We start from the raw sequence: 25,988 nt of genomic DNA on the forward strand, positions 1-25,988 counted from the left end.
TCTTGAAGTTTTTCCCCATTTAATATGATGTTGGCAGTGGGCTTATTGTAAATTGCCTTTATGATGTTGAGATATGTTCCTTCTATTTCAGTTCTCTGCAGTGTTTTTTTTAATATCATAAATGGATGTTGGATTTGATCAAATGCTTTTTCAGCCTCTATTGAAATGATCATGTGATTTTTTTTGTCTTTGATTCTGTTTATATGATGATTACATAAATTAATTTTCGTATGTTGAACCAGCCCTGTATCCCTGGGATGAACCCTACCTGGTCATGGTGTAGGATTTTCTTGATGTGGTTTTGAATGCATAAATTAATTTTCGTATGTTGAACCAGCCCTGTATCCCTGGGATGAACCCTACCTGGTCATGGTGTATGATTTTCTTTATGTGGTTTGGAATGCATGTTGCTAGTATTTTGTTTAATAATTTTGTGTCCAAGTTCATCAGAGATAGAGGCATGTAGTTTTCCTTCCTTGAACTGTCTTTATTCGGTTTGGGTTTTAGTGTGATGTTGGCTTCATAGAATGTATTTGGGAGAGTCCTGGTTTTTTCTGTTTCACGAATAGTTTTTAATGGCATCCTATTTATTAATTTTTGTTTTAATTTCCTGAGCTTTAGGGATCTTGTTGAGGAAGCTTCTACCTGTGCCTATATGTTGGAGTGTTGAACCCATGCCTTCCTCTAACAGCTGCATGGACTCTGGGTCTAATTTCCAGGTCTTTCATCCATCTTAAGTTAACTCTGTGCAGGGTGAGAAGTAAGGATTTCATTCCATTTTTCTACAACTAAAGAATTATTTTTCCCAACACAATTTATTGAAAAGGCTGTCTTTTCTCTAAAGTATATATTTGGCAGCTTTGTTGAAAATCAATTGGCTATAAGTGTGTGGATTTGTTTCTTAATCTTCGATTCTGTTTCACTGGTCTGTATGTCTGTTTTTGTGCCAGTACTGTGCTGTTTTTGTTACTCTAGCTCTGCAGTATAGTTTGAAGTCAGGAACTGTGATGCCTCCTGCATGGTCCTTACTGCTGAGAATTGCTTTAGCTATTCTGATTCTTTTGTTTCTCTTCATGAAATTTATGACAGATTTGTCTAGGTCTCTGAAGAATGACATTAGTAATTTGATAGGGATGGCATAGACTCTATAGATCACTCTTGGTAGAATTGGCTATTCCTCTGTCCCAGATATTTTCTGTAAACCGGTAGTTAGATTTCGTGGCTTGATGAGACACAGGCTTGCTGTTTTGGCAAGAATACATTTGGATGCCCGTCCCTTTGTTTCTATTCTTCAGCCGCCAGATTGTCTTCCCACAATTACGTGACATTCGTAGAGAAGATGGTTTTTCTGAAGGTCTAGATGGGAAGTATTTATACATAATTGCTCCAAAGAGATTAAAAAAATGATTGTATTAATTTTCTATTGCTGCTGAAATAAATTAGCACACACTCAGTAACTTAAAACATATATTTAATATCATAAAGTTCTGTAGGTCAGAAGTTCAATGCAGGTCTTGCAGGTGTCGGGTCTGGGTGGGAGCAGGGCTACTTTATTTATTTTTTATTTATTTTTAAATTTTTGGTGGTACTGGGGGTGGAACCCAGAGGTTTTTCTACCTCCCAGACCTTTTTTTATATTTTATTTGGAAACAGGGTCTCACTAAGTTGCTGAGAGCCTCACTAAGTAGCTGAGGCTGGCTTCGAACCCGCGCGATCCTCCTGTCTCAGCCTCCCAAGCGCGGGGATTACAAGCGTGCGCCACCACGCCCGGCAGGGCTACTTTCTTTAAAGAACCCATCCTTGGCTTGTGGTCGGTACCCCTCCTCCATCTTCAAAGCTAGTACCTGTATTTCTCTTTCTCTTATGTCCTGGGGGGTTGAACCCAGAGGCCTTCTACCTCCAAGCTACACTCCCCGGCCCTTTTAATTTTTTATTTTGAAACAAAGTCTTGCTAAGTTATCAAGGCCAGCCTCCAACTTGTGCTCCTCCTCTCTTAGCCTCCCCAGTACTGGGATTATACGGATGTACCACCATAATCAAAAGTCACATCATTGCAAAACTGAAGAAGGTTTGTGTTCTGTCGCAGATGTCCCCTTGTGATACTCCCAGGTCCGGATTTATGTGGTGCAGCGGGCCAGGTTTTTTATGGTAGTTTTATGTTATAGTAGGCTGTCTGCATGGCTCTTGCTGGCTGGCTTCTGTGGGAGGCAGCATTCGATTGTGGTCCCCTTGGAAACCTCTGCAGAACTCCGAGAAGCTCCGGCCATTGGTCTTCACAGTGACCTCCACAGCCCCTCCACTGTCGGGCTTTTCTGTGTCTTTGGATCACGGAATGAAAATTTATTGCAACACTTAAACCTATCAAGGAGGTGCTGAAGCCCCAGAGAAATTATCGGAGCGGAGCAGAATTTTTAGTCCTCTTCCTGTCGTGCATCGGAGCGACGGCCTCTGGATAATTAAGCCAGACAGTAAGTTTGAGAGAAACGAGTAATGTAGGCCGTTTTCATTCGTAATCGATGTCTCCGCGAGATAAAACAACATCAGGATCGCCACGGTTCTTTTTCTAATTGAAAATTCTAGCCGAGTTTCCTTTCCTCTTTTCAAGCTGTTTTACCTTTTAATTCCCATTGACACTTTACTCTTAATCCTTTATATAGATTATTCTTGGGATGCATTGGGGACTTTTACTATAGCATTGGACCTCCTATAGCAGCTCCTGGAGGCCATCCAAGAGGTTGTTGCAAAAGACCAAAAGAACCTCATTAGAAAGTGATTTTGCTATGAAATGGTCCCTTGAAATGGTCCCTAAAGACAGCAGGCCATTTATGGTTTAAAAAAAAAAATGTATGTAGTGTCAAAAAATGTGACTGAGACACTGAGGGGTCCTTACTTCACACCTTGAGTTTAAATAAATTCCAGATGAATCCAAGAGCTAAGAGTTTATTTCATAAAAAGCACTGGAAGCCGGGGTGTGGCGGTGCATGCCTGTAATCCCAGTACTTGGGAGGCTGAGATAGGAGGATCACAGGTTCGAAGACAGCCTCAGCAATACAGCCAGACTCTGTTTTCCAAAAAAAAAAAAAAAAGTGTTGGGTGTGTAGCTCAGAGGTGTAATGCCCCTGGGTTCATCCCTGGTGCTACAATAAAATAAAATAAAAAGATGGGTTGTGGATGTAGCTCAGAGGTTGGATGACCCTGGGTTCAGTCCCTAGAACAAAGAAAGCATTGGAAAAAATTAAAGTAGATGTTAATGTGATCTCAACTCAGAAGACCTTTCTGCTTTCTGCTTTCATAGATACCTCTTCATGTGGAGTAGCCATTAAACCCCCCAGGAGCTGCCCAGGGCATGAAGCTGTCTTTGTCTGGCGCAGGGCTTGGGTGAGAAGTAGGCCGACTCCCTGCAGCGCCTTCTTCCAGGTGTACTGAAAGGAAAGGCAAAATGAGCCTAGAGATTGCTGAGAATGTCTAGCTTATTTAAAAAAAAATAGTCAATTTTTTGCTGGGCGTGGTGGCGCACGCTAGTAATCCCAGCATTCGGGAGGCTGAGATCGGAGGATTGTGGTTCGCGGACAGCCTCAGCTACTCAGTGAGGCCCTCTGCAAAATAGTGAGACCCGGTTTCAAAATAAAGAATAAAAATCAGAGCAGGGGGTGTAGCTCGGAGGTCGAATGCCCCTGGGTTCCACCCCCAGAACTGAAAAAAAAAAAAAAAAAAAAAAAAGCTTTACTGGTGCAATGTAATTCTACATCATAGGGATCTGAAATGATGAAGACTCGGTGTATTTTCATCTTTATGTCTACACCCACCCCCTCCCTCCCTCCCTGTACACGGTAGCGAGGATGCCGTGAAGCCTTCTGTCTGGACGGAGCCGTATTTGACCCGTCCCCTTGCTCAGGCCTTGTTTTCTCTTCCCACTCTCTTTCCCGAGCCCCGTCCACTTTTCTGCTGTTTGTTCTCCGCCTCCGACTGAGGTCCCTTTTGCTTCCTGTTTTTCTTCTTGCTTCACAGATAAGAGGAAACGTTGGACCCTTGACTTTCTGAGACTGGCTGATCTCAGCATAATAATATTCTCGAGCTCCATCCGTTTTTCTGCAAATGATCTAATTTTGTTCTTTACGGCTGAGTCAAACTCCAGGATGTGTGTGTGTGTGTGTGTGTGTGTGTGTGTGTGTGTGTGTGTGTTACTGGTGATGGAACCCGGGGGGGCTTTCTACCTCCGGGCTATACTCCCAGACCTATTTTAAACTTTATTTGGAAACAGGGTCTCACTAAGTTGCTGAGAGCCTCGCTAAGTAGCTGAGACTGGCTTCGAACCCGTGCGATCCTCCTGTCTCGGCCTCCCAAGCGCGGGGATGACAAGCGTGCGCCACCACGCCCGGCCCCACGTTTTCTTTATCCATTTATCTGTTGATGGACACCTAGGTTGCTCCCATTATTTGGCAATCCCAATTGTGCTGTTAGAAACATGATATGATATGTTAGTATGTTAGTATATGTTAGTATGTTAGTATATGATACACACATACACACATACAGTGTTCTAACTTCAGTTCTTCTGGAAAGATCCCAGGGAGAGGTATGGCTGGGTCACGTGGTGGCTCCATTTCTTGTCTTTGAGGAGTCCCCAGAGTAGTTATACTAATTTCTCCTTCCACCAGTAGCGTATATGAGTTAACATTTCCCCACATCCTCTCATTTATTACTGTTTGTATTCTTTTTTTTTTTTTTTTTTTTTTGCGGGTCTGGAACCCAGGGGCATTCGACCTCCGAGCTATACCTCCTGCCCTATTTTTTTTATTATTTATTTTGAAGCCGGGTCTCACTGAGTTGCAGAGGGTCTCGCTAAGTAGCTGAGGCTGTCCGCGAACCGCGATCCTCCAGGTCTCGGCCTCCCGAATGCTGGGATTACAAGCGTGCGCCACCACGCCCGGCTTACTGTTTGTATTCTTGATGACTGCCCTTCTAATTGGAGTTAAATGAGGTCTCAGGGTAATTTTGATTTGCATTCCCCTGATTGCTCATGATTTGAACATTTTTTTCATATTTTTGTTGACCATTTTTATTTTTTATTTTGGAAGTGTCTGTTCATATCAATAGCTTGTGTCTGTGTGTGTGTGTTACTGGGGATGGAACCCAGGGGCATTCTACCTCCAAGCCACACCCCCAGCCCTATTTTTTATTCTTTATTTTGAAACAGGGTCTCACTGAGTTGCAGAGGGCCTCACTAAGTAGCTGAGGCTGATCGCAAACCACGATCCTCTCTCAGCCTCCTGAATGCTGGGATGACAAGCGTGCGCCACCACACCCAGTTCAATAGCCTATTTTTTAATTTGGGTTTTGGTGTTTTTTTTAAATTCTTTATATATTCTAGATATTAGTTCTGTATCAGAGGAGTAGCTGGCAAAGATTCTCTCCTTTTCTGCAGGCTCTCTCTTCAGATTCTTGATTGTATCCTTTGCTTCACAGAAGCTTTTTAATTTGATGGCATCTCATTTATTGATTCTCAGTTTTATTTCCTCAGCTTTAAAGGTCTTGTGGAAAAAGTCTCTATCAGTGCCATATGTTGAAGAGTTGAACCTATACCCTCTTCTAGTAATTGCAAAGCTTCTGGTTTAATTTTTAGGTCTTTGATCCATTTTGAATTGACAAAATAAATTTTGTCAAAAGTCAAATTTTAAAGGAATTATCTTGAATAACTTTTCGTTTAACCCACTTTTCTCTGTAATACATTTTTATTTTTATTTTTTTGTGTTACTGGAGAGTGAACTCAGGGACATTCTTTCTCTGAGCTACACTCCCAGTTCTAATTAATTATCCTTTATTTTGAAGCAGGGTCTCACTAGCTTGCAGAGGGCCTTGCACAGCAGCTGAGGCTGGCTGTGAACCTGTGATCCTCCTGTCTTACCTTCCCAAGTACTAAGCTTGCAAGCACGCACCACCACGCCTGGCTTAGATTATAGAATTTTAAACAGATCTTTGTATTTGGGAATTTAGGCAATTTACAATTTCTTATGATTAAAAATAGATCATTGGGCTGGGCATGGTGGTGCACGTTTGTAATCCCAGCATTCAGGCGGTGGAGACCTGAGGATCGTGGTTCGCAGACAGCCTCAGCTACTTAGTGAGGCCCTCTGCAACTCAGTGAGACCCGGTTTCAAAATAAAGAATAAAAAAATAGGGCAGGAGGTGTAGCTCAGAGGTCAACTGCCCCTGGGTTCCATTCCTGGTACTGCAAAAAGGAAAAAAAAGGAATCATTAGGTCCATTTAGGAAAGAGGAATTTGACATGAATAGTTCCATATAAAGAATTTTAAAACCAGGTATGGTGGTGCATGCTTGTAGTCCCAATATTTGGGAGGCTGAGACAGGAGAAACACAGGCTTGAGGCTAGCCTCAGCAATTTAACAAGACTCTGAGCAACCTAATGAGAAAAATAAAATAATAAAATAGCTGTGTGTGTGGTGGTGCGTGCTTGTAATCCCTGTACTTGGGAGGCTAAGGAGGATTGCAGGTTTGTGGCCATCCTCAGCAACATAGTGAGGCTCTCAGAAACTTGGAAGCTGTTTCAAAACAAAAAATAAAATAACCTCTGCCTGATGGCACACACTTGTAATCCCAGTACTTGGGAGGCTGAGACAGGTAGATCGCAGGTTTGAGGACAGTCTCAGCTACTTAGTGAGGCCCTCTGCAACTTAGTGAGACCCTGTTTTAAAATAAAGAATAAAAAATAGGGCTGGGGTGTAGCTCAGAGGTAGAAAGCTCCTGGGTTCAATTCCCAGTACTACTACTACTACTACTACTAATAATAATAATAATAATAATAATAATAATAATGATCAAAAACTAAAAATAGGGCTGAGGATGTGCTTGGAGGTAGAATGCCCCTGGACTCAATCCCTAGTACCATAATAAAATAAATTATAGAAACTTTAACTACAACGGGGAATGAGAGTTGTGAGTGTAAGCTAGCAAGAAAAACAAGAGAACTCTACGGAAATACTCCATAGAACTCTAGAGAAAGAATGGTACAAGGTGCAGCTACTAATCTCAGGTTGAGATTGGGTGTCCTTGAGGAGCCCTGTGCCCCAAGGCCAAGCACAGACACGGGGCTGAGGGCCACTGGATCTGAGAAATCACAGTGTGCCGCCCAATGGGTGGGTGCCGGTGACAGCGGTGGAGGTCTCACTACACGCAGTTCAGTGCTCTTATCAAGAAGCACCCAGGATATAATCCCCGCGCTTGGGAGGCGGAGACAGGAGGATCGCGCAGGTTCGAAGCCAGCCGCGCTGGCTTAAGAGACCCTGTTTCCAAATTAAAAAGTATAAAATAGGTCTGGGAGTGTAGCCTGGAGGTAGAAGGGCTTCCAGGAGCCCCAGTACCACCACCAAAAAAAAAAAAAAAAAAAAAAAAAAGAAGAAGAAGCACCCAGGAGGGCGTGCGTAGGGAGAAGCTTACAGGCCCCTGGGTGCCACTGTGCACCGAAAGGTACACGTCCTGAAGAAACCTGCTAAGAGAGATGGCTCGGCCGGGTGTGGCAGCTAGGTACTCGAGAGGCTGGGTACTTGCTATCCCAGGACTTGAGAGGCTGAGACAGGAGAGTTGCAGGTTCAAGGCCAGCCTCAGCAATGCAGCTAGGCCCGCAGCAACTTCTCAATAAAAAAGTAGGGCTGGGTGTAGCTCAGAGGTAGAATGCCCCTGGTTCAATCCCCAGTACCAACCAACCAACCAAACAACAGAAGAACTTGTAGTGTTTTCAAAGTTCTTTTTGTGTTTATTTTTCCTGTTAGCATTCTTCTGTGCCTTTTTTTAATCTGTATCCTTTGCTAATTAAAAAATTGAGACATTATCTTTTTATTGCTAGTTTACAATTGCTCTTCAAATGTTAAATTCCAGAAATTTTAAATGCTTATAGAGCCAAAATCTTGTATTATTTCCTTTTTAGTGTCTGGCACTGGGGATTAAACGGGGGGCATTTGACCTCCAAACTAAACCCCCAGCCCTATTTTATTTTTATTTTGAAACAGGGTCTCACTAAGTTAATAGGAGTCTTACTACTTCCTGAGGCTGTCCTCGAACCTGCGATCCTCCTGTCTTAGCCTCCCCAGTTCTGGGATTAAAAGCATACCACCACACCTGGCTTTATGTCGTTCCATATGCTTGTAATTTTCATTCTTCTTCTAGAGATCACTTTAGTAGAAGGTGTGGTGTAATTATTCAATTTTTTCTTTTTTTTTGTGTGGCATTCTATTTCTGAGTAACACCCTCAGCCTTTTTTTTTTTTTGGTATGATACTAAGGGTGGAACCCAGGGGCTTTCCACCTCCGGGCTATACTCCCAGACCTATTTTATATTTGAATTGGAAACAGGGTCTCGCTAAGTTGCTGAGAGCCTCACTAAGTAGCTGAGGCTGGCTTCGAACCTGCACGATCCTCCTGTCTCAGCCTCCCAAGCGCGGGGGTTACAAGCGTACGCCACCACGCCCGGTTTATGTATTTCATTTTTTATATTAAAATGGTCTTGCTAAGTTACCTCACACCGGCCTCAAACCGGTGATCCTCCTATCTCAGCCTTCCAAATACTGGGATTACCAGCGTGCACCACTGTGCCCAGCAATTATTTACAGTTTTTTTATTCCATTGGTGTTAACTTTTCTATGTCTTGTATCATGAATTGAGTTGTGTTACCTACCTGGGTATATTTACGGGCTCGCAGGTGTTTTTCTCTGATCTTTAGTTAACTGTTTCTTGGTGTTTTTCTTTTAGAACAGGACGCAGGCCTTGACGCTCTTTCCTCTATCATAAGTCGCCAAAAACAAATGGGGCAAGAAATTGGCAACGAGCTGGACGAACAAAACGGTAAGATCAAGTCTCCGATGGCCCCGGTTTGCCGTTCCGTACAGATGCTATGGGCCGGAATGCTTCCCGAGTGATTTAAAACTTACATGACATCAAAAGTGGTCTAATGTCAATGGATGGTTTCGGCTCAGTGCAATGGAGGGTGGTTTGTGGCTGATTTTGATTGTAGTTATAAAATACTATGTAAGGATATTTGGCTAAAAAAAAGTTCAGTTCTCAGTAACTGCTTTTAAAAATATTTGTTTTATGATCCACATGTCTCAAGAGCTCGCTTGCGCGCACATGCACACAATCTCAATCTGTCTCTCTCTCCCTCCCTCCCTCCCTCCCTCCCTCCCTCTCTCTCTCAGTACTGGAGGTTGAACCCAAAGGCGTTGTATCTCTGAGCTACACCCCAGTCCTTTTTATTTTTTATTTGGAAACAGGGTCTCGCTAAGTGGCTGAGGGTCCCACGGTGTTGCTGAGGCTAGGCGTGGATCCGTGACCTTCCCGTCTCAGCCTCCCGAGCACTAGGATCCCAGGTGGTGTGCGACACCACACCCAGCCCAAGAGCGTCTCTGTGACGTGGCAGTGGTACGAACTTGCCCAGTGCTTGGTACACTGACCGCAGACAAGTCAAGGTTGCGTGAGCCTCCTCTACACACCCAGTAGAGTTTGGGCTTCTTTGACCATAGTTACCAGGCTGTGGGATTAAAACCCAAAAAAGTTAGAAGGTCTTTGATCTGGGCCTGATTAACTTGTGAACAGACTAGTTTGGGAGAGACAGGGCTCTGGGACGCGGATGCTGTCTGCGGGGCTCTGGTGGCTGAGCGGTGTGGCGTGGTAAGAGGGGGCGAGAGTCACGGCTGTAGAAATGGACAGGACAGAGCGGACGCAGTGGCCGACGGCACTCACCCTTACGGTGACAGGTGGTCAGCGGAGTGGAGGGGAGTCGCTCGTTTGCAGAGGAAGAGCACATGTCCAGTTCGGACATGTCATCCAGGGGTGCCAATGAGGCCAAATGGCTGTGTCTGGTGGACAGTTGGGCACAGGGTTCCAGAGCAGCCCTTGGCTCTGGCGCCCTCCTCCGTCTACACAGCCAGAGACAGTAGGGTAGACATCACTCCGACCAGGAATTCTGGGAATGCAGCCTCCCTCTGGCACCTTCAAGGCCCCTTGGGATCCATCGTCCCCGCCCAGACAATCCAGGCTCATCGCCCCTGCAGGCTAGCTCACTCGCAGCCTTAATTCCACCTGCAACCTCCAGGCCCCTTTGCCACGGAACCTCACATAATGACAAGTTCCAGGATCTAAGCTGCGCACATCTGTGGGGGCTCATTACTCTATATCCCACAGTACTGTATTTTTTTATGTTTTATTTTTGTGTTCTGATTCTAAGGGGTTGAGTCCAGGAGGTTCTACCTCTGAGCTACCTCCCTGGCCCTTTTATTCTTTATTTAGAAACAGGATCTCACTAAGATCTCAGCTAAGGCTGGCTTTGAACCCACAATGCTCTGAACTCAGCCTCCCACATACTGGGATTCCAGGCATGTACCACTGTGCCTGGCTTTCCCACAGTACTTTATACTTAGTACATATGCTCGGGGTTTGGGACCCAAACATACATCTATCTATCTATCTATCTATCTATCTAATTTTTTTTATAGTACCTGGGATGGAACCCAGGGGCAATCTACCTCCAAGCAATACCTTCAGCCCTATTTTTTATTTTTTATTTTGAAAGTGGGTCTCACTGAGTTGCAAAGGGCCTCACTAAGTAGCTGAGGCTGTCCGCGAACCGCAATCCTCCTGTCTCAGCCTCCCCAATGCTGGGATGCCAAGCGTGCGCCACCACGCCCGGCTATAACCATGCATCTTAATGGAGTACGAGATGGTGGCGGCATACATGCACACATCACGCAGTCAGCGCTTACCCAGTTCCCAGAGAAAACTCTTGAAGCCCTGACTGTCTGAGGCTGGCTGATCTCACGTAGCATCACGTTCTCCGGTTTTATCCATTTTCCTGCAAATAGTCGTCGTGTTCTTCTTTATGGCCGAGTCAGACTCCATTGTGTGTGTAGACCACATTTCTATTACCTGTCATTACCTGTCGACATTACAGGTTTTGTAATTTGGCTGTTGTAAACTGTGCGTATCCATCTTTTTTTTTGTTTTTTGGTGGTACTGGGGTTCCTGGAAGCCCTTCTACCTCCGGGCTACACTCCCAGACCTATTTTTTAACTTTATGTGGAAACCGGGTCTCTTAAGCCAGCGCGGCTGGCTCCGAACCAGCGCGATCCTCCTGTCTCCGCCTCCCAAGCATGGGGATTACAAGCGTGCGCCACCACGCCCAGCTTGTATCCATCTTTAGAGCAGTTTTAGCTTGAGTTCCTTGGGGAAGACACCCAGGAGTGTTGTGATCGGGTCCCGTGGTGGTTCCATTCCCTGGCTTTTGAGGAACCCACACACTGTTCATCATAACAGCTGGACTACTTTACAATCCCACCAACAGCGTTCCTATTTCCCCACATCCTCACTAACATTTATAACTGTTTATATAATATTTATTTATTTTGTGTGTGGGGGGGTCTAGGGATGGAACCCAGGGACATTCGACTTCGGAGCTACACCTTCTGCCCTATTTTTTATTCTTTATTTTGTTGGGGTTTTTGTGTGTGTGTGTGTGTGTGTGGTGGTACTGGGGGTGGAACCCAGTGGCTTTCTACCTCCGGGCTATACTCCCAGACCTATTTTTTTATATTTTATTTGGAAACAGGGTCTCACTAAGTTGCTGAGAGCCTCACTAAGTAGCTGAGGCTGGCTTCGAACCTGTGCGATCCTCCTGTCTCAGCCTCCCAAGCGCGGGGATTACAAGCGTGCGCCACCACGCCCGGCCAAACATCATTGTTTTTTAAAGCTCCCCAGATTGATTTCAGTGTGCCTCAGGCTGGAGAACCGGCACCCTATTCCAAGTGGGAAGGGATGTACTTAGCACTGCCTGCACATCACCTCCGAGGTGTCACGTGGCTCCCCGGGCCCCACACGTGAGCAGGACATGCATGTGCCTCTGGGCGTCACGCGGGACCTCCTGGCACGCACGTTAGCACCTCCTGCCCCCTCAGCCCCCATCTCCGCTCCAGACCCGGAGGACAGGCCTACACATAGACACGAGGTACTGCCCACCGGCTGCCAACGTAAGCTGGTTTCCCTGCGGTGGCCTCCCGGGGAGCCAGAGGTTAGAGCGGTGGTTTTCTCTTGTGCAGTTTATCCGCAGAGAGAGGGCAGAGTCAGCCATTTTCTCTCCCAGGAACTGAGAGACTCCCTGAGGACTGCTGACTACATCCCCGCCAGGACAGCTGTTGGCTGGGTTTCTTTCCATAATGTGAGCACAGGCCGGTATATCCACGGGCTGAGCAGAGGACAGCAGCCTCGTCAGTGTGTCCTGAGAAGCCAGGGCAGTGGGGAGGCGGCCACTTGCGTTGTCAGTATCTCTACATCGGCTGCCAGGCCACTGTGTTATTCTTTTGGTGTTCATGAAATGAGAGAAACAATAGGCCGGGATAATGGCCAGTCGGGCCATTCCAGAATCAAGCGTCAAAACCTTACTAATAGCCGGGCATGGTGGCACAGGCTGGTAATCCAGTACTCAGGAGGCTGAGACAGGATTACAGGTTCGAGGACAACCTCAGCAAGCAGTGAGATTCTCATCAATCTAGTAAGACCTTGATTCAAAAATAAAAATAAAATAGGGCTGGGGGTGTAGCTCAGACGTAGAATGCCCCTGGGTTCAATCTCCAGTCCCCCTCCCCCCACACACATGCAAAATCCTTACCAGTACCAAGTGCAGTGGCACAAGCCTGTGTGTGTTTGTTGGGGTGGGGTGCTGGGGGTGGAATCCAGGGGCATTCTACCTCTGAGCTCCACCCCCAGCCCTATTTTGTTTTTTACTTTGAAACAGAGTCTTGCTAAATTGATGAGTCTCACTACGTGCTGAGGCTTGTCTGTACTTGAACCTGCCAAGTATTGAAATTACAGGCGTGCGCCATCATTACTGGCAAGGATCCCCCCCCCCCCCCCCCGGTACTGAGGATGGAACTCAGGGGTGTTCTACCCCTGAGCTACAACCCCAGCCCGATTTTTTTTTATTCTTTATTTTTAAAACAGGGTCTCACTGAGTTGAAAGGGCCTGTCTGAGAACTACAATCCTCCTGTCTCAGCCTCCTGAATGCTGGGATTACAAACATGCACCATCATGCCCGGCTAGGTTTTTTTTTTTTGTTGTTGTTGTTGCTTTTTGTTATTAATTATGAAGTCTCACTTTGCCCAGACGGTCCTCAAATTCCTGGTCCCAAATTATCCTTCTGCCTCAGCCTCCTGTGAGCAACTGCAGACGTGTCTTGTTGCATCTGGCCATCATTATGATTTTTAATCCTCAACATGTGACCGATTTCCTTTCCTTCTCCCTCCCTCTCTCTCTCTCTCTCTCTCTCTCTCTCTCTCTCTCTCTCTCTCTCTCTCTCTCTCTCTCTCTTTCTCTCTCACCTTTTAGAATTTTTGTTTTAAACTGGAGGTTGAATCCAGGGAGTATTCTGTCGCCAAGCTACATCCCCAGCTGTATTTAATTGTTTTGAAACAGGGTGCCTCTAAGTTGCTGAGGTCCTCGTGAAGTTGCTGAGGTTAACCTCAAACTTCTGATTCTCCTATCTCAGCCTCTTCAGTACTGGGGGTCGCAGGCATGCACTGTGCTTGACCCTTTTAGTTTTTTTTTTTTTTTTTTTTTAGTTACCACTGATGTGTGGAAATTTTATCAGCATACTTTGATGTAGATATATTTTCACTTATTAATTTAGGTCCATGAAGTCTCTTACAACCCAGAGGTTTCATTCTGGAAAATGTGTGTGTGTGTGTGTGTGTGTGTGTGTGTGTGTGTCTCCATTTCTTTTTCTTGCGGTTCTTACTGATCAGATATAGACCTCCTGGATCAATCCTCTAGGTCTCTAATTTTTTTCTTCCGAGTTGCTATTTACTTTGCTTTCTGTTTTTACTTTCTGATTTTAACAATAACAACAAAAAACCCACGCATACATTTTTAACCTTTTTTTCTGTCCACATGTTTGAGCATTTTGCTGAATAGCTTCAAAGCTACCTGTTCTCTAGGTTATTAATAAACTTGTTTTCAGCCGGGCGCGGTGGCGCACGCTTGTAATCCCGGCATTCGGGAGGCTGAGACCGGAAGATCGCTGTTCGCGGACAGCCTCGGCTACTTAGTGAGGCCCTCTGCAACTTAGTGAGACCCTGTTTCAAAATAAAGAATAAAGAAAATAGGGCAGGGGGTGCAGCTCGGAGGTCAAATGCCCTTAGGTTCCATCCCCAAACCTGCACAAAACAAACAAACAAACAAACAAAATAAACTTGTTCTCTTTCTGATAAGAATAGGGCCTTAGGAAGCCTAGAAAACACTTTTTTTTAGATCCAAACTACGAGTTTTCCCTTTCTTACCCTCTAGTGTGTGGCTGTTTATGAAGCACACACTGTCTGAGCCGTGCTAGCCCTGGGCCTGGATCCACAGGACCAGCTGTGACAGGTGAAAAGAGTTTTGTCTCCTGCGAGAGGTGCTACACAGGTGCAAGTCGGTGGTTGGACTGCAGGGTGCTGCTAGATCACGTAGCCAGAGAGCCTGCACAATCTGAGGGCGAGGGAAGGCTTCCCTGAAAAAAGGAGCATCTAGGGAAGATTCAGAAGGGTAAACAAAGCCAGAGCTCCGTGGCCGTGTGGCCCTGTGGAAGCACTGGCTCCGTCCCCAGCATCCATGAATCCGTAGAGGGTAAACAGGAGCGATCTGTACGAAAAGCCAAGGGAATACCCACTTCACACGTACGTTTGTTTGTTTGTTTGTTTGTTTGTTTGTTTGTTTATTGGGGTGCTGAGGATTGAACTCAGGGCCTCACTCATGCCGGGCAAGTGCTATACCACTGAGCTACCATCTTGAGCAGGGAAGGCCATTTTAGGCAGAAGGAATAGCAAACGCAAAGGAACAGACGTGGTCGCGAAACTTGGGAGAATGCCCGCCAGAACCCCGCGCGCAGGGCAGCAGACCGGAGAGAAGGGTCCATTGAGAGGGGAGGCGGGGCCCAGGGTGTCGCGCGACCCTCGGCCTGCACCTGACGCTGGGGCCAGGGGTTGCAGTTATGTGAAATGGTTCAATTTGCTACTGATTGATTCTGGTTTCATCTATGTAATTTGTTTAAAATAAGAAAGCCATGCCGGGCGCTTGGAAGGCGGAGACAGGAGGATCGCGCTGGTTCGGAGCCAGCTTCATTGGCTTAAGAAACCCTGTTTCCAAATAAAAATATAAAATAGGTCTGGGAGTGTAGCCCGGAGGTAGAAGGGTATACAGGAATCCCGGTACCACCAAAAAAAAAAAAGAGCCATAATTCTGTATATAATAATTTATATATTATAGATTTAATATAAGTACTTACATGTTGAAGTATCTCTTTCTGTAAATATTTAAATGTTAAATATATATTTGTTACATAGGTTACGTCTATGTATACACACATGAACACTATAAACAGCATTTTCCCCCCATTGTCCCATAGCGGTCAGCTCATCTAAACAGAGCGCCACTTTGGGGGGAGAAAAATAGCCAGATCGGCAAGGGGACATTTATTCACTCCTCAAATATTTACCAAGTCCCAGTTATATGTGTGACTCATTCTCAGTAGAGTGAAAAACAGCCCGGGCCTGGTAATGCGCGCCCATAGTCCCAGTCCTTGGGAGACCGAGACAGGACGATCGCAGGTTCAAAGCCAGCTTTAGCGATTTAGTGAGACCCTGTTTCGAAATAAAAAAAAAAAAAATAGGGCTGGGGTTGTAGCTCAGAGGTAGAGTGTCCCTTGGGTTCAATCCCCCAGTATCACACACACACACACACACACACACACACACACACGCATACGCACACGCACATGCACATGCACATGCACGCACGCACGCAAAAAAAACAATTTAACAGTTTTGGTCTTACCAGTCTAGCTGAGGAGACAGATAAGAAGCAAATGCATCTTAAAATAAAGGCATTTTATCAGCGTGAGAGGAGAGCTATCAAGAGAACAGGTAGTTCTGGAAGGCGAGGGCGGGAAGGCCTGACTCTGAAGTGAAGTGTAGGGGGGAGGCCTTGGCTTGGGGAAGGGGCCGGGGCTAGCCGGTGCAGAGATGGGGAGCGCACACGCAGGCCCAGAAGCTGCAGAGAGCCTCTTGAGTTACAGACATCAAAAGGCCCTTGTGGCTGGAAAATAGTGAGTAATGAGAAAATACCAAGATGAAGTTGCGTAGGGGCTGGGAGCCTGGGTGTGGAGGGCTTCGCAGTGTGAAAATCTCTAGGCCCTGAAAACTAGAGGATTTATATTTTCCTGGGAAGGACTCTGGGTGCTTTAGCCATGGTCAACAGCCTTAGTCAGGAAATAGTTATGTTCACTGTAATTTTAAACAGAACTAGGGCTCCGCGCCAATTTATACTATTTTGTCTTTTTGAGTATACCACACTTTCAGTCCTCCTTCACATATCAATTCTGTACTTCACAAATGTTGATATTTAGTGATTTGACTACAATTAAGGCTATCATGTTTTTATAACTGCCACTGACTTTCCTCATTGTTTTTACATTTTAAATGTATTCATTTCCAAACCGTCGGTGTTCGTCAGCTCTCTATGACTAAAGCAAAATACCTGAGATAATTAACTTATAGAGAGAAAAAGTTTGTTTTGGCCACGGTCTGGGAGGCTTCAGTCTGTGGTTGGTCAGCCTGCCGCTCTGGGCCTGTGGCGCGGCAGTACATCATGGCAGGAATATTTGGCAGAACAAAATCACCTCATAAGCCAGGGAACAAAGAAAGAAAAAGGAAGGGGCCGGGCTCCTCCAGTCACCCCTGGGTATGCCCTCCACCTCACCTCTAAGATGTTCACCATCTCCCAATATTTTTGGCTTTTGAGGGTCACTCAAGTGTCCAAACCACGGCACCATCTTTTTAATCTTTTTATTGTAAATTTTGTCACTGAATTGCAAAGGAACCAGAGAATCCTGTCCAATATCACACCAGTTCTTTTGAACTTAAGGTCTCCTCTGAGGCTTAATGACAACCCCAAATTCATAACTACCCCACGTGAGGTTAAAGAGAATGTGTATCTCTAGTTTGGGTGAGACCTCTGTGCTTCCTCTAAAAGATGATAGAATTTCCTTCAGTGTTTGTGAATATGACAATTTTTTCATGTAATTAGATCAGTTTTTCTTCAAGGACAGGTTATTAGTTACCTATGTGTACACTGTGTTTTTATTGATTCTATCTTTTTGTCATATAAATAGCTTTAATATATTTAAATATTTAAATATATTAAATATATTTAAATATATATTTTTAATTTAAATAAATATATTTTAAATAAATTTTAAATAAATGTATTTAAATGAATATTTAATATATTCATTTTTAGGTCTGTTTGTCTGATAGATAGTAATATCACTACATGGGCTTTCTCTTAGTTACTTCTACCTGGTAACCTATTTTTCAGAGTTTGTGGCTCGGGATCTTTTACGTTCTTAAAAATTACAGAAGCTGGAAATGGTGGCACTGTAATTTCAGTACTTGGGAGGCTGAGATAGGAGGATCACATGTTTGAGGCCCACCTTAGCAACTTAGCAAGACCCTTTTTCCAAATAAAAATAAAATAGGGCTGCGGGTGTAGCTCAGAGGTAGAATGACCCTGGGTTCAACCCCCCAGTATCATACACAAAAGAAAAACACCTCCTAAAAACCTTTGTTTATGTGGGCCATGTCTTTTGATATGTAATACATTTGGAATTAAGAGAAACGTAAAAAATTTATTAGGAAATTTTAAAATAACATGAAGCCATTATATCTTAATACATATAATTTTATGATCGCTCTGTTTTCCAAAACAAACAATTAGAGAAGTCACATTGTTTTATATTTTTATAGACATCTTTTATGTCTGGCTTAATAAAAGACAGATTCTTTATGGGGGTTTTGTTGTTGTTTAGTGTGTGTGTGTGTGTGTGTGTGTGTGTGTGTGTGTGTGTGTGTGTGTGTTACTGGGATTGAACCAAGGGACACTGTGCCACTGAGTTATACCCCCAGCCTGTTTTATTTCTTGTTTTGAGGCTAGGTCTTGCCAAGTTGCCCAGGCTGGCCTTGAACCTGCGATTCTTTGCCTCAGCCTGCTGCAGAGATGAAATTGCAAATGTGCATTGGTAGGAGACCCTCCTGTCCCTGTGTGTGTACCATCTGTTGCAACTATGTTCCATTAGGGTGTGCTGGTCTGCCTCACACTTTAAATTAACCTTTTACGCATGCAGGATTTTGTAACATCATGCATCGATCATTTGGAAAATATTGGTTCACTGAATTAAACAGATCTTCCAAATGTTGACGCATTTCATTATACAATATTTAAAAAAAATCACATTCAGTGTACCCACTGATCTCATCAGGAAAGTCTTTTAAGTATCGAGCAGCTTTCAAGCTTGTGGTGACAGATAGAGTTTTTCCAAGATTCTAATTTCCACTTGAAAACTCTGATCTTTTATTAGCAGTAACCAACACTGTTGGTCATTTTTCTTCAAAGTGACATGCTCATTTTAAGAAAATATCTGCCCAACTGGGTGTGATGGCGTAGGCCTGTAGTCCTAGTACTCGGGAGGTTGAGGCAGGAGGATCGCAGGTTCGAGGCTTAGATTCAGCGACTTAGGGAGGCCATCTGCAACTCAATGACATCCTGTTTCAAAAATTAGGCTGGGGATATAGCTCAGAGGTAAACTGTCCCTGGGTTCAATCTCCAGTGTACACACATACACACACACACACACACAAAAAAACAAAACAAAACAAAAAAAAAACAAACAAACCAGTCACTGGCATGCCTGTAATCTCAGTACTTGGGAGGCTGAGATAGGAGGATTGTGGGTTCAAGGACAGCCTCAGCAAGTAGTGAGATCCACAGAGCTAGAGGTATAGCTCAGAGGTAGAACATCCCTGGGTTCAATGGTTCAACCCCCAGTAACACACAACACACAACACACGCACCTCTAAATATATATATATATATATTTTTTTTTTATTGCTTTTTGGAGGGGAGGTGACTAGGGATTGAACTCAGAGGCATTCTACGTCCAAACTACACCCCTAACCTTTTTAAAAACTCCATTTCTCCACAGGACCCGTTGCCGAGGGCCTTGCCAACTAGCTAAGGTTGGTCTCAACCTTGCACCCCTCCTGTCTCAGCCCCCCGAGTGCGGGTATCACAGGTGTGAGCCACCGCACCAGGCTCAATCTCTTCCTATTGTGTTTCACGGGTGGCCATAATTACTCAAGACCTCTGTCTGGTAGGAAAGCTACCGTTTCAACCCTTGCTGGATCCTGAAGCAGAAAGCAAGAGCCTCCAGGTGTCCTGTCCCAGCCCAGAAGGGACGAGTCGGCTCCCCTGCGGCCTCACTGCCCACGGCCGGTCGAGCCCCGTCCCACCACTGGGAGAGGGAATCCTGCCTAAGGCTCGGGCAGGGAGTAGAGGGACCGAGAATACTTGCTGAGTGGCACGAATGACAATCACAGTGGTAATATCTTGCTTCCAGGCCTCAACCGCTTTCTGACCCTTATGACTGAGCTCACCTTTCTGCGCTCCCGACTCTCCTGTAAAGTGGGGATTCCTGGACTCTTTATTATATAGGGTTATGAGCCTGGAAGGGGTTAATTTGTGTGGTGCCCACATCACAAGCGCCCTAGGGGCTCCCTGTGGCTGATTCTGCTCACGGTGCAGATTTCTGCTTAAAATGAGGGGCTGAGCTAATGAGAGCGAGCCTTCCCAGACCCTTTCCCAAAGGCGTATCAGAAGACAAAGCCAGCCAGGTGTGGCGTTGCACGCCCGTAATCCCAGTGCTTGGGAGGCTGGGACAGGAGGATCGCGGGTTCAAGACCTGCCTCAGCAACTGATGGGTGGAGACCCTGTTTCAGAACAAAAACCAAACAACAAAACCCAAGCCCTGGTGATGTGCCCCAAGCTCGAAGACCCCTGGGTTCAGTGGCTCAATCCGTATTTGCTGTGATAGCACATGTCTGCCATCCCAATACTTGAGAGGCTGCAACAGGAAGATGCCAGGTTTGGTGCCAGCCTCCACAACTTAGTGAGACCTGTTTCAAATATTTTAAAAAGCCAGGCATAGCCGGGCGTGGTGGTGCACGCTTGTAATCCCCGCGCTTGGGAGGCAGAGACAGGAGGATCGTGCAGGTTCGAAGCCAGCCATGCGCGCTGGTTTAGGAGACCCTGTTTTCAAATAAAAATATAAAATAGATCTGGGAGTGTAGCCCGGAGGTAGAAGGGCTTCCAGGAACCCCAGTACCACAAAAAAAAAAAAAAAAAAAAAAAAAAGGCCAGGCATAGTGGTACATGATGGTAATCCCAGTACTTTGTAGGCTGGGATAGGAGGTTGTAGATTTGTGGCCAGCCTCAGTAATTTAGTGAGGCCCTTTGCAACTTAGTGAGACCCCTTTTCAAAATAAAAATGAAATAGGACTGGAGGTGTAGTTCAGAGGCAGAATGCTCAAGGACTCAATTCCCAATTACACACACACACACACACACACAGACAAAATTCCAACCAATTTAAAGGTCTTAATTGGCTTAATTAATGATCAGACAGCTGTCTTAAACAGAACAGGTTGGAAGAACTCTCAGGCTACCGTGTGGACAGGCAGTGTTTATGGATAGAATACTGAGGCATGAGATCAGGGGCTTCAGTGTGCCTTGTTCGTATCAGCCAGCTGCTGAGGAGTGACCAGGGCCCAGTTGCCGTAACTAACCAACAGGTGCTACCTGAGGACCTCCTGAGTCTGTTTCAGATGAATGCTTAGCATGAGAGACTCCATGATTGGTTTGGGCTGTTGGACCCAGTACAGGAGCCTAGTCCAAGTCCAATGTCTTCTACCAGTTTTATTAAACACATGGAGATGTTAGGTAAACCATTCTGTGAAACTGTTTTACAATCCTAGCTGAGCTGGCCAGCAACAGAAGGAGTGCCCCCAGGTGCCAGAAAGGAAGGCGCGAACCCGCGCGGGGTGGGTGGGCGCGAGCCTGAGTCCACCGGCCCTGGTGCCCGGTGTGCGCACACCCACACAGGGAGGAGAATGGGGTTATGGTTCCGGTGCCCAGGGAGCAGCCGGAAGTGGGCTTTGCAGACAGAGCTGGAAGCTGGGAAGTGACAGTGTAGGGGAGAAGGAATTTCCCCACCCAAGAATGGGATACTCCATCAGACCACCTACCTGGCCACATTTTTTAACGTGCACGCCTAAGTTTACATCTTTCTAACAAAGCCAAGCAAATATCTCTGCATAAATCAAGTTTAGAATTCTTACACCTGCCTTCAAACTCCCAGTCTTTTGTGTTGTTTTAAACTAAAGCTCCCCTTTTTTCTATAGTTGGTGTTTTATTTAGATTTATGGACATGTTTTTCTGACTTTGATTATAATTGCTCAGCTCTTTTAAAGCGCGCGCGTGTGTGTGTGTGTGTGTGTGTGTGTGTGTAGGTAGTGCTGGGGAATGAACCCAGTGGCGTTCTATCTCCAAGCTACATCCCTAGACCTATTTTATTTTCATTTTTTGTGTGTGTGTGTGTGTGTATGGCACTAGGCATCGAGCCCATGGGCATTCTACCTCTGAGCTACACCCCCAGCCCTATTTTATTTTATTTTTTGGTGGTACTGGGGTTCCTAGAAACCCTTCTACCTCCAGGCTACACTCCCAGACACCTAATATATATATATATTTGGAAACAGGGTCTCCTAAGCACCAGCGAGGCTGGCTTCAAACCTGCGCGGTCCTCCTGTCTTCACCTCCCAAGCACGGGGATTACAAGCGTGCGCCACCACGCCCGTTGTTTTTTTTTTTTTTTTTTTTTGGTGGTACTGGGGTTCCTGGAAGCCCTTCTACCTCCGGGCTACACTCCCAGACCTATTTTATACTTTTTATTTGGAAACAGGGTCTCTTAAGCCAGCGCGGTTGACTTTGAACCTGCGGGATCCTCCTGTCTCCGCCTCCCAAGCGCGGGGATGACAAGCGTGCGCCACCGCGCCAGGCCACAAAAATATATTTTTAAGATGGTGGAATCTTTTCCACCTTTGAATGGTACTAGTTAGAACTTTAAATTTTTCCTTTTTACTCGACATCGTTTCTAGTTTCTTAAGGTACGTTTTGGCTTGCCGATCTTCCTCTTTCTCTTTCATGCTGTTATGGGCTGAAGTTTGCTCTGCCCACCCCTATGGTGAAATTCTAACATCCCAGTACTCCAGAATGTGGCTTTATTTGGGGAGAGGGTCTCCAGGGAGGCATTTAAGTTGAAGCCATCAGGACAGCCCCAATTCAGCATGGCTAGCGCCCCTTGATAAGAAGAAAGCAGGAGCCGGGCGCGGTGGCGCACGCTTGTCATCCCCGCGCTTGGGAGGCAGAGACAGGAGGATGGCGCAGGTTCGAAGCCAGCCGCGCATGCGCGCTGGCTTAGGAGACCCTGTTTCCAAATAAAAATGTAAAAATAGGTCTGGGAGTGTAGCCCGGAGATAGAAGGGCTTCCAGGAACCCCAGTACCACCAAAAAAAAAAAAAAAAAGAAGAAGAAAGCAGGACACACGCGTAAAGGGAATGCTGCGTTCAGACGCAGGGAGGACGCACGCCAGAGAGAAGCTGTCTCTGCCCACTTCTGACCTGAGACGCCTTCTTGGACTTCTAGCCTCTAGATTTATGAGAAAATAAATGTCGAAACTGCCCAGTCTGTACTACTTTGCTCTGACAGCCCTTGCTAACTAATAAACCTACTGTTAGCTTTTCCATACATATCTACTATTTTTCTATAATAACTATTGATTATTTTTAACAATTATTATAATAATTATAGGTATAATGATCACACAATTATTATTAACAATTATTATTATTGTTGTTATTATTATTGTGATAGGGATTGAACTCAGGGGCATTCTACCTTTGAGCTACACCCCCAGCACTGTTTTATTCTTTTTTGTGTGTGTGTGTGGTATAGGGGATTGAACCCAGAAGCATTCTACCTCCAACCTACATCTCTAGTCCTATTTTTTATTCTTTATATTAAAACAGGGTCTCACTAAGTTGCGGGGGACTTCACTAAGTAGCCAAGGCTGGCCTCGAACCTGTGAACCTCCTGTCTCAGCCTCCCAAGTGCTGGAATTACAAGCACGTGCCACCATGTCTGGCTCTTTGTTCTTTATTTTGAAGCAGGGTCTCAGTAAGTTGCTGAGCCTGACCTCCAACCTGCAATCCTCCTGTCTCCGCCTCCCAAGTACTAGGAATACAGGTGTGTGCCACTGCACTCGGCTCTGCTAATTCTCTATGGACTCTTTGTGTTTATGCATGAAGGATGCTGTTGAGCAGCGTAGGTGGCTGGGATAGGCCCTCTTCGTATTAGCACAGATTTATTTACCCAAAGGCTGCTTTCTTGACTGGGTGCCTGGGCTGAGAGCCCTAGACCTGGACGGGGTCTACCAGTTGGCTGGTTTACCGTTCACAGATACGGTTAGGTAGAAAGGATACAAGCTGATGTAGGACCCTTTGCTGCAACTCCCACATCAAAAGTAATAAGAGGGAGAATGTTAACCTCGGGTCCTGGGACTTCTTTTCCTCTGTGTCTATCCTCCAGTCTCCTCTGTAACTCTTCCCTATTCTGGACGGTAGTACCATGGCCACTGCCCAGGCCGACCTTCCTCTCCAAAGAGACCTGCTCACGGGCTCCGGCTGCGAGCTAGGCCCCCTTGCACACGCGCAGGGCTCAGGGCGAACACACTCAGAGCCTGGTTTTCTGCAGTCCCGCCCCTTCTCTGTGGGCCATTCTGAAGCTGCTGGTAACCGCGGACTCCAGTTTGGCACCTCTCCAGGCCTCTAGCAAGAAGAAAGGGGGCCTCTCCGTAGCCTCTTGCATGACAAGTCACACTGTCTCCCCCGGTTTGACGTGTCCACGCAGCCCCCCCAGCCTCTTCTTCAAGCGCGTGCGTCGTCAAAGTGACTCTTCACCAACAGTACGCCTTGGTATTATCAGTAACAAATATCGTCACTGCTGTTGTCCTCATGGGAAGGCGGGAGGCAGCCACGTCTGCTCACACTCCTGTCTGGAGCTCAAAGTCTCCCTTTGGCCAGCTAAGGTGGCACACACCTGACATCCTTCCGTACTCCAGAGGCTGAAACCGGAGGATCGTGGGTTTGAGGCCAGCCTCAGCAACTCAGAGTCTCCCCGACATTTTTTATGAGGTCGCAGTGGCTGTAGAGATTGTCCCACGGAAACAACTGGTATTCCGGAGGCGTCGGTAGCCATAAATATTTTGGACAGTCCGCGGAAGTTCTTTTCCAGGGCTTCTGTGATGTGAGTGGTTTCCCCAAGTTGTCATCTGCTGTGTTTACAGATGTCCTTCCTACAGATAAGATCACAGAAGTTGGAGATGTGGCGGCAAGTGGCTGTTTTCCTTGAGTGGACGGTATAAGGACGTGGTGAGGGCCTTCGCTTCTTTAGCAGGACCCCATTACTCATCTGTAGGACGGGGCTGGTTTATAGTAAGAGAGAGTGAGGAAGAGAGCAGAGGACAGCGTTCCAGTCATCACTCACACTACCCAAACTTAACCTCAAACTCCACGGACCGCAGGGCGCAGCCTCCAAGACCATCCTCAGTGTACACCGCAGCCGTGCGTCCTGGTTTCGGCTGTGAGTCTGGGCTAAACCCCCAAGCGCTTCTGTCCAGCTCAGGGTTCCCACAACCCCCTCCGGAGTGTGACGGTTCCCTAGAACAACTCACAGAACTCAGGGACGTTCTGTGGTTGCAGATGCTGGTGCTTAGAGTTTTATTGGAGTGGATGCGACCCAGCGGAGTGGAAGAGGCGCACGGGCAAGGTGTGTTTGGGGGTGACGGGGTGCAGAGTCTCCTGCCCTCTGTGGGTGAGCCAGCCCCATTCACAGACACAGAAGCAGCCAGGACCTTGTGGTTCAGGGGTTTACGGAGACCTCATTCCGTAGGTGTGATTCATTCAGTCACTGGCCCTGATGGATCTCAGTCCAGCCTCCTCCCCCTTCCTGGAGGTCAATATGTCGACCTGCTAAGCATGTGTATGTCTAGCCGTTCCCTGGAAAACTGTCTAAGGACTCATGTCTTTTTACCATGAGTCCTAAAGGATTCATTACAAATAACAAAAGACACTCCTATGAAGGTTTTTTTCTTTTCTTTTCTTTTTGGTACTGGGGATTGAACCTAGGGGCATTCTACCTCTGAGCTACAGGCCCCCAGGCCTGTTTTTTTTTTTATCTTTATTTTGAAACAGGATCTCACTGAGTTGCAAAGGGCCTCACTAAGTAGCTGAGGCTGGCTGCGAACCGCCATCCTCCCGTCTCAGTCCCCGAAATTCTGGGATGACAAGCGTGCGCCACCACGCCTGCTTCCTTATCAAGGGTTTTTGAAGCTCTTGCCAGGAACAAGAGGTAAAGACTGTCTTTTGGCTGCATATCTGTGAATGAGTGTGTGTGTGTGTGTGTGTGTGTGTGTGTGTGTGTGTGTGTGTTTTACTGGGGATTCAACCCAGAGGCATTCTACCTCTGTTAATTTTTAGTTTGAAACAGGATCTTGCTACAGTTGTTACAGGCCTTGCTAAATTGCTGAGGCTGCCCTTGAACCTGTGCACCTCCTGCCTCGGCCCCCCAGGTCCTGGGATTTACAGGCGTGCCCCGCCATGCCCGGTGTCTATCTGTATTTGAACTATACCACAGCAAGGAACCCAGAGTATCTGAATCTGTTGACCACGCAAAAAGCTTCTCTGAGCGGCCTGGTGTTTGCCTGTGGCCCTGCTGCCAGCTTAGCTCTGGGGATGAGTGGGGCTGGACCCACTTTGAGTCACAAGGACTCACTCCTTCTGTCCTTTCTGGCCCAGGTACCCCCTGAGTGCTCTCTTCGAGGCCATATGTTGGTCCTGACCCTGGCCACATGGGGAGTCTGGGAGCCCGTCTAACTGGACAGAGGCAAGGGTTTTCCAGAGGGAGTGTGTGTCAAGGAAAGGGACATTGATCCTCGGGCCCTGGACAGCC

At 46.2% G+C, this 25,988-nt stretch overlaps 1 protein-coding gene across 1 annotated transcript in view; it reads left to right on the top strand.

Moving 5' to 3' along the window:
• LOC308275363 (syntaxin-8) overlaps positions 1–25,988 on the top strand; it is a gene marked incomplete at both ends in the record, with an annotated part of 226,081 nt that overhangs the window by 11,381 nt on the left and 188,712 nt on the right. Inside the window, one exon of the mRNA XM_080713584.1 lies at positions 8,762–8,854. Coding sequence (XP_080569710.1) covers positions 8,762–8,854 — 93 coding nt within the window. The remainder of the gene's footprint in view (positions 1–8,761; positions 8,855–25,988) is intronic.

Source organism: Muscardinus avellanarius, assembly GCF_963383645.1.
Source record: "Muscardinus avellanarius genome assembly, chromosome: 16".
NCBI classification, from domain to species: Eukaryota; Metazoa; Chordata; class Mammalia; order Rodentia; family Gliridae; genus Muscardinus; species Muscardinus avellanarius.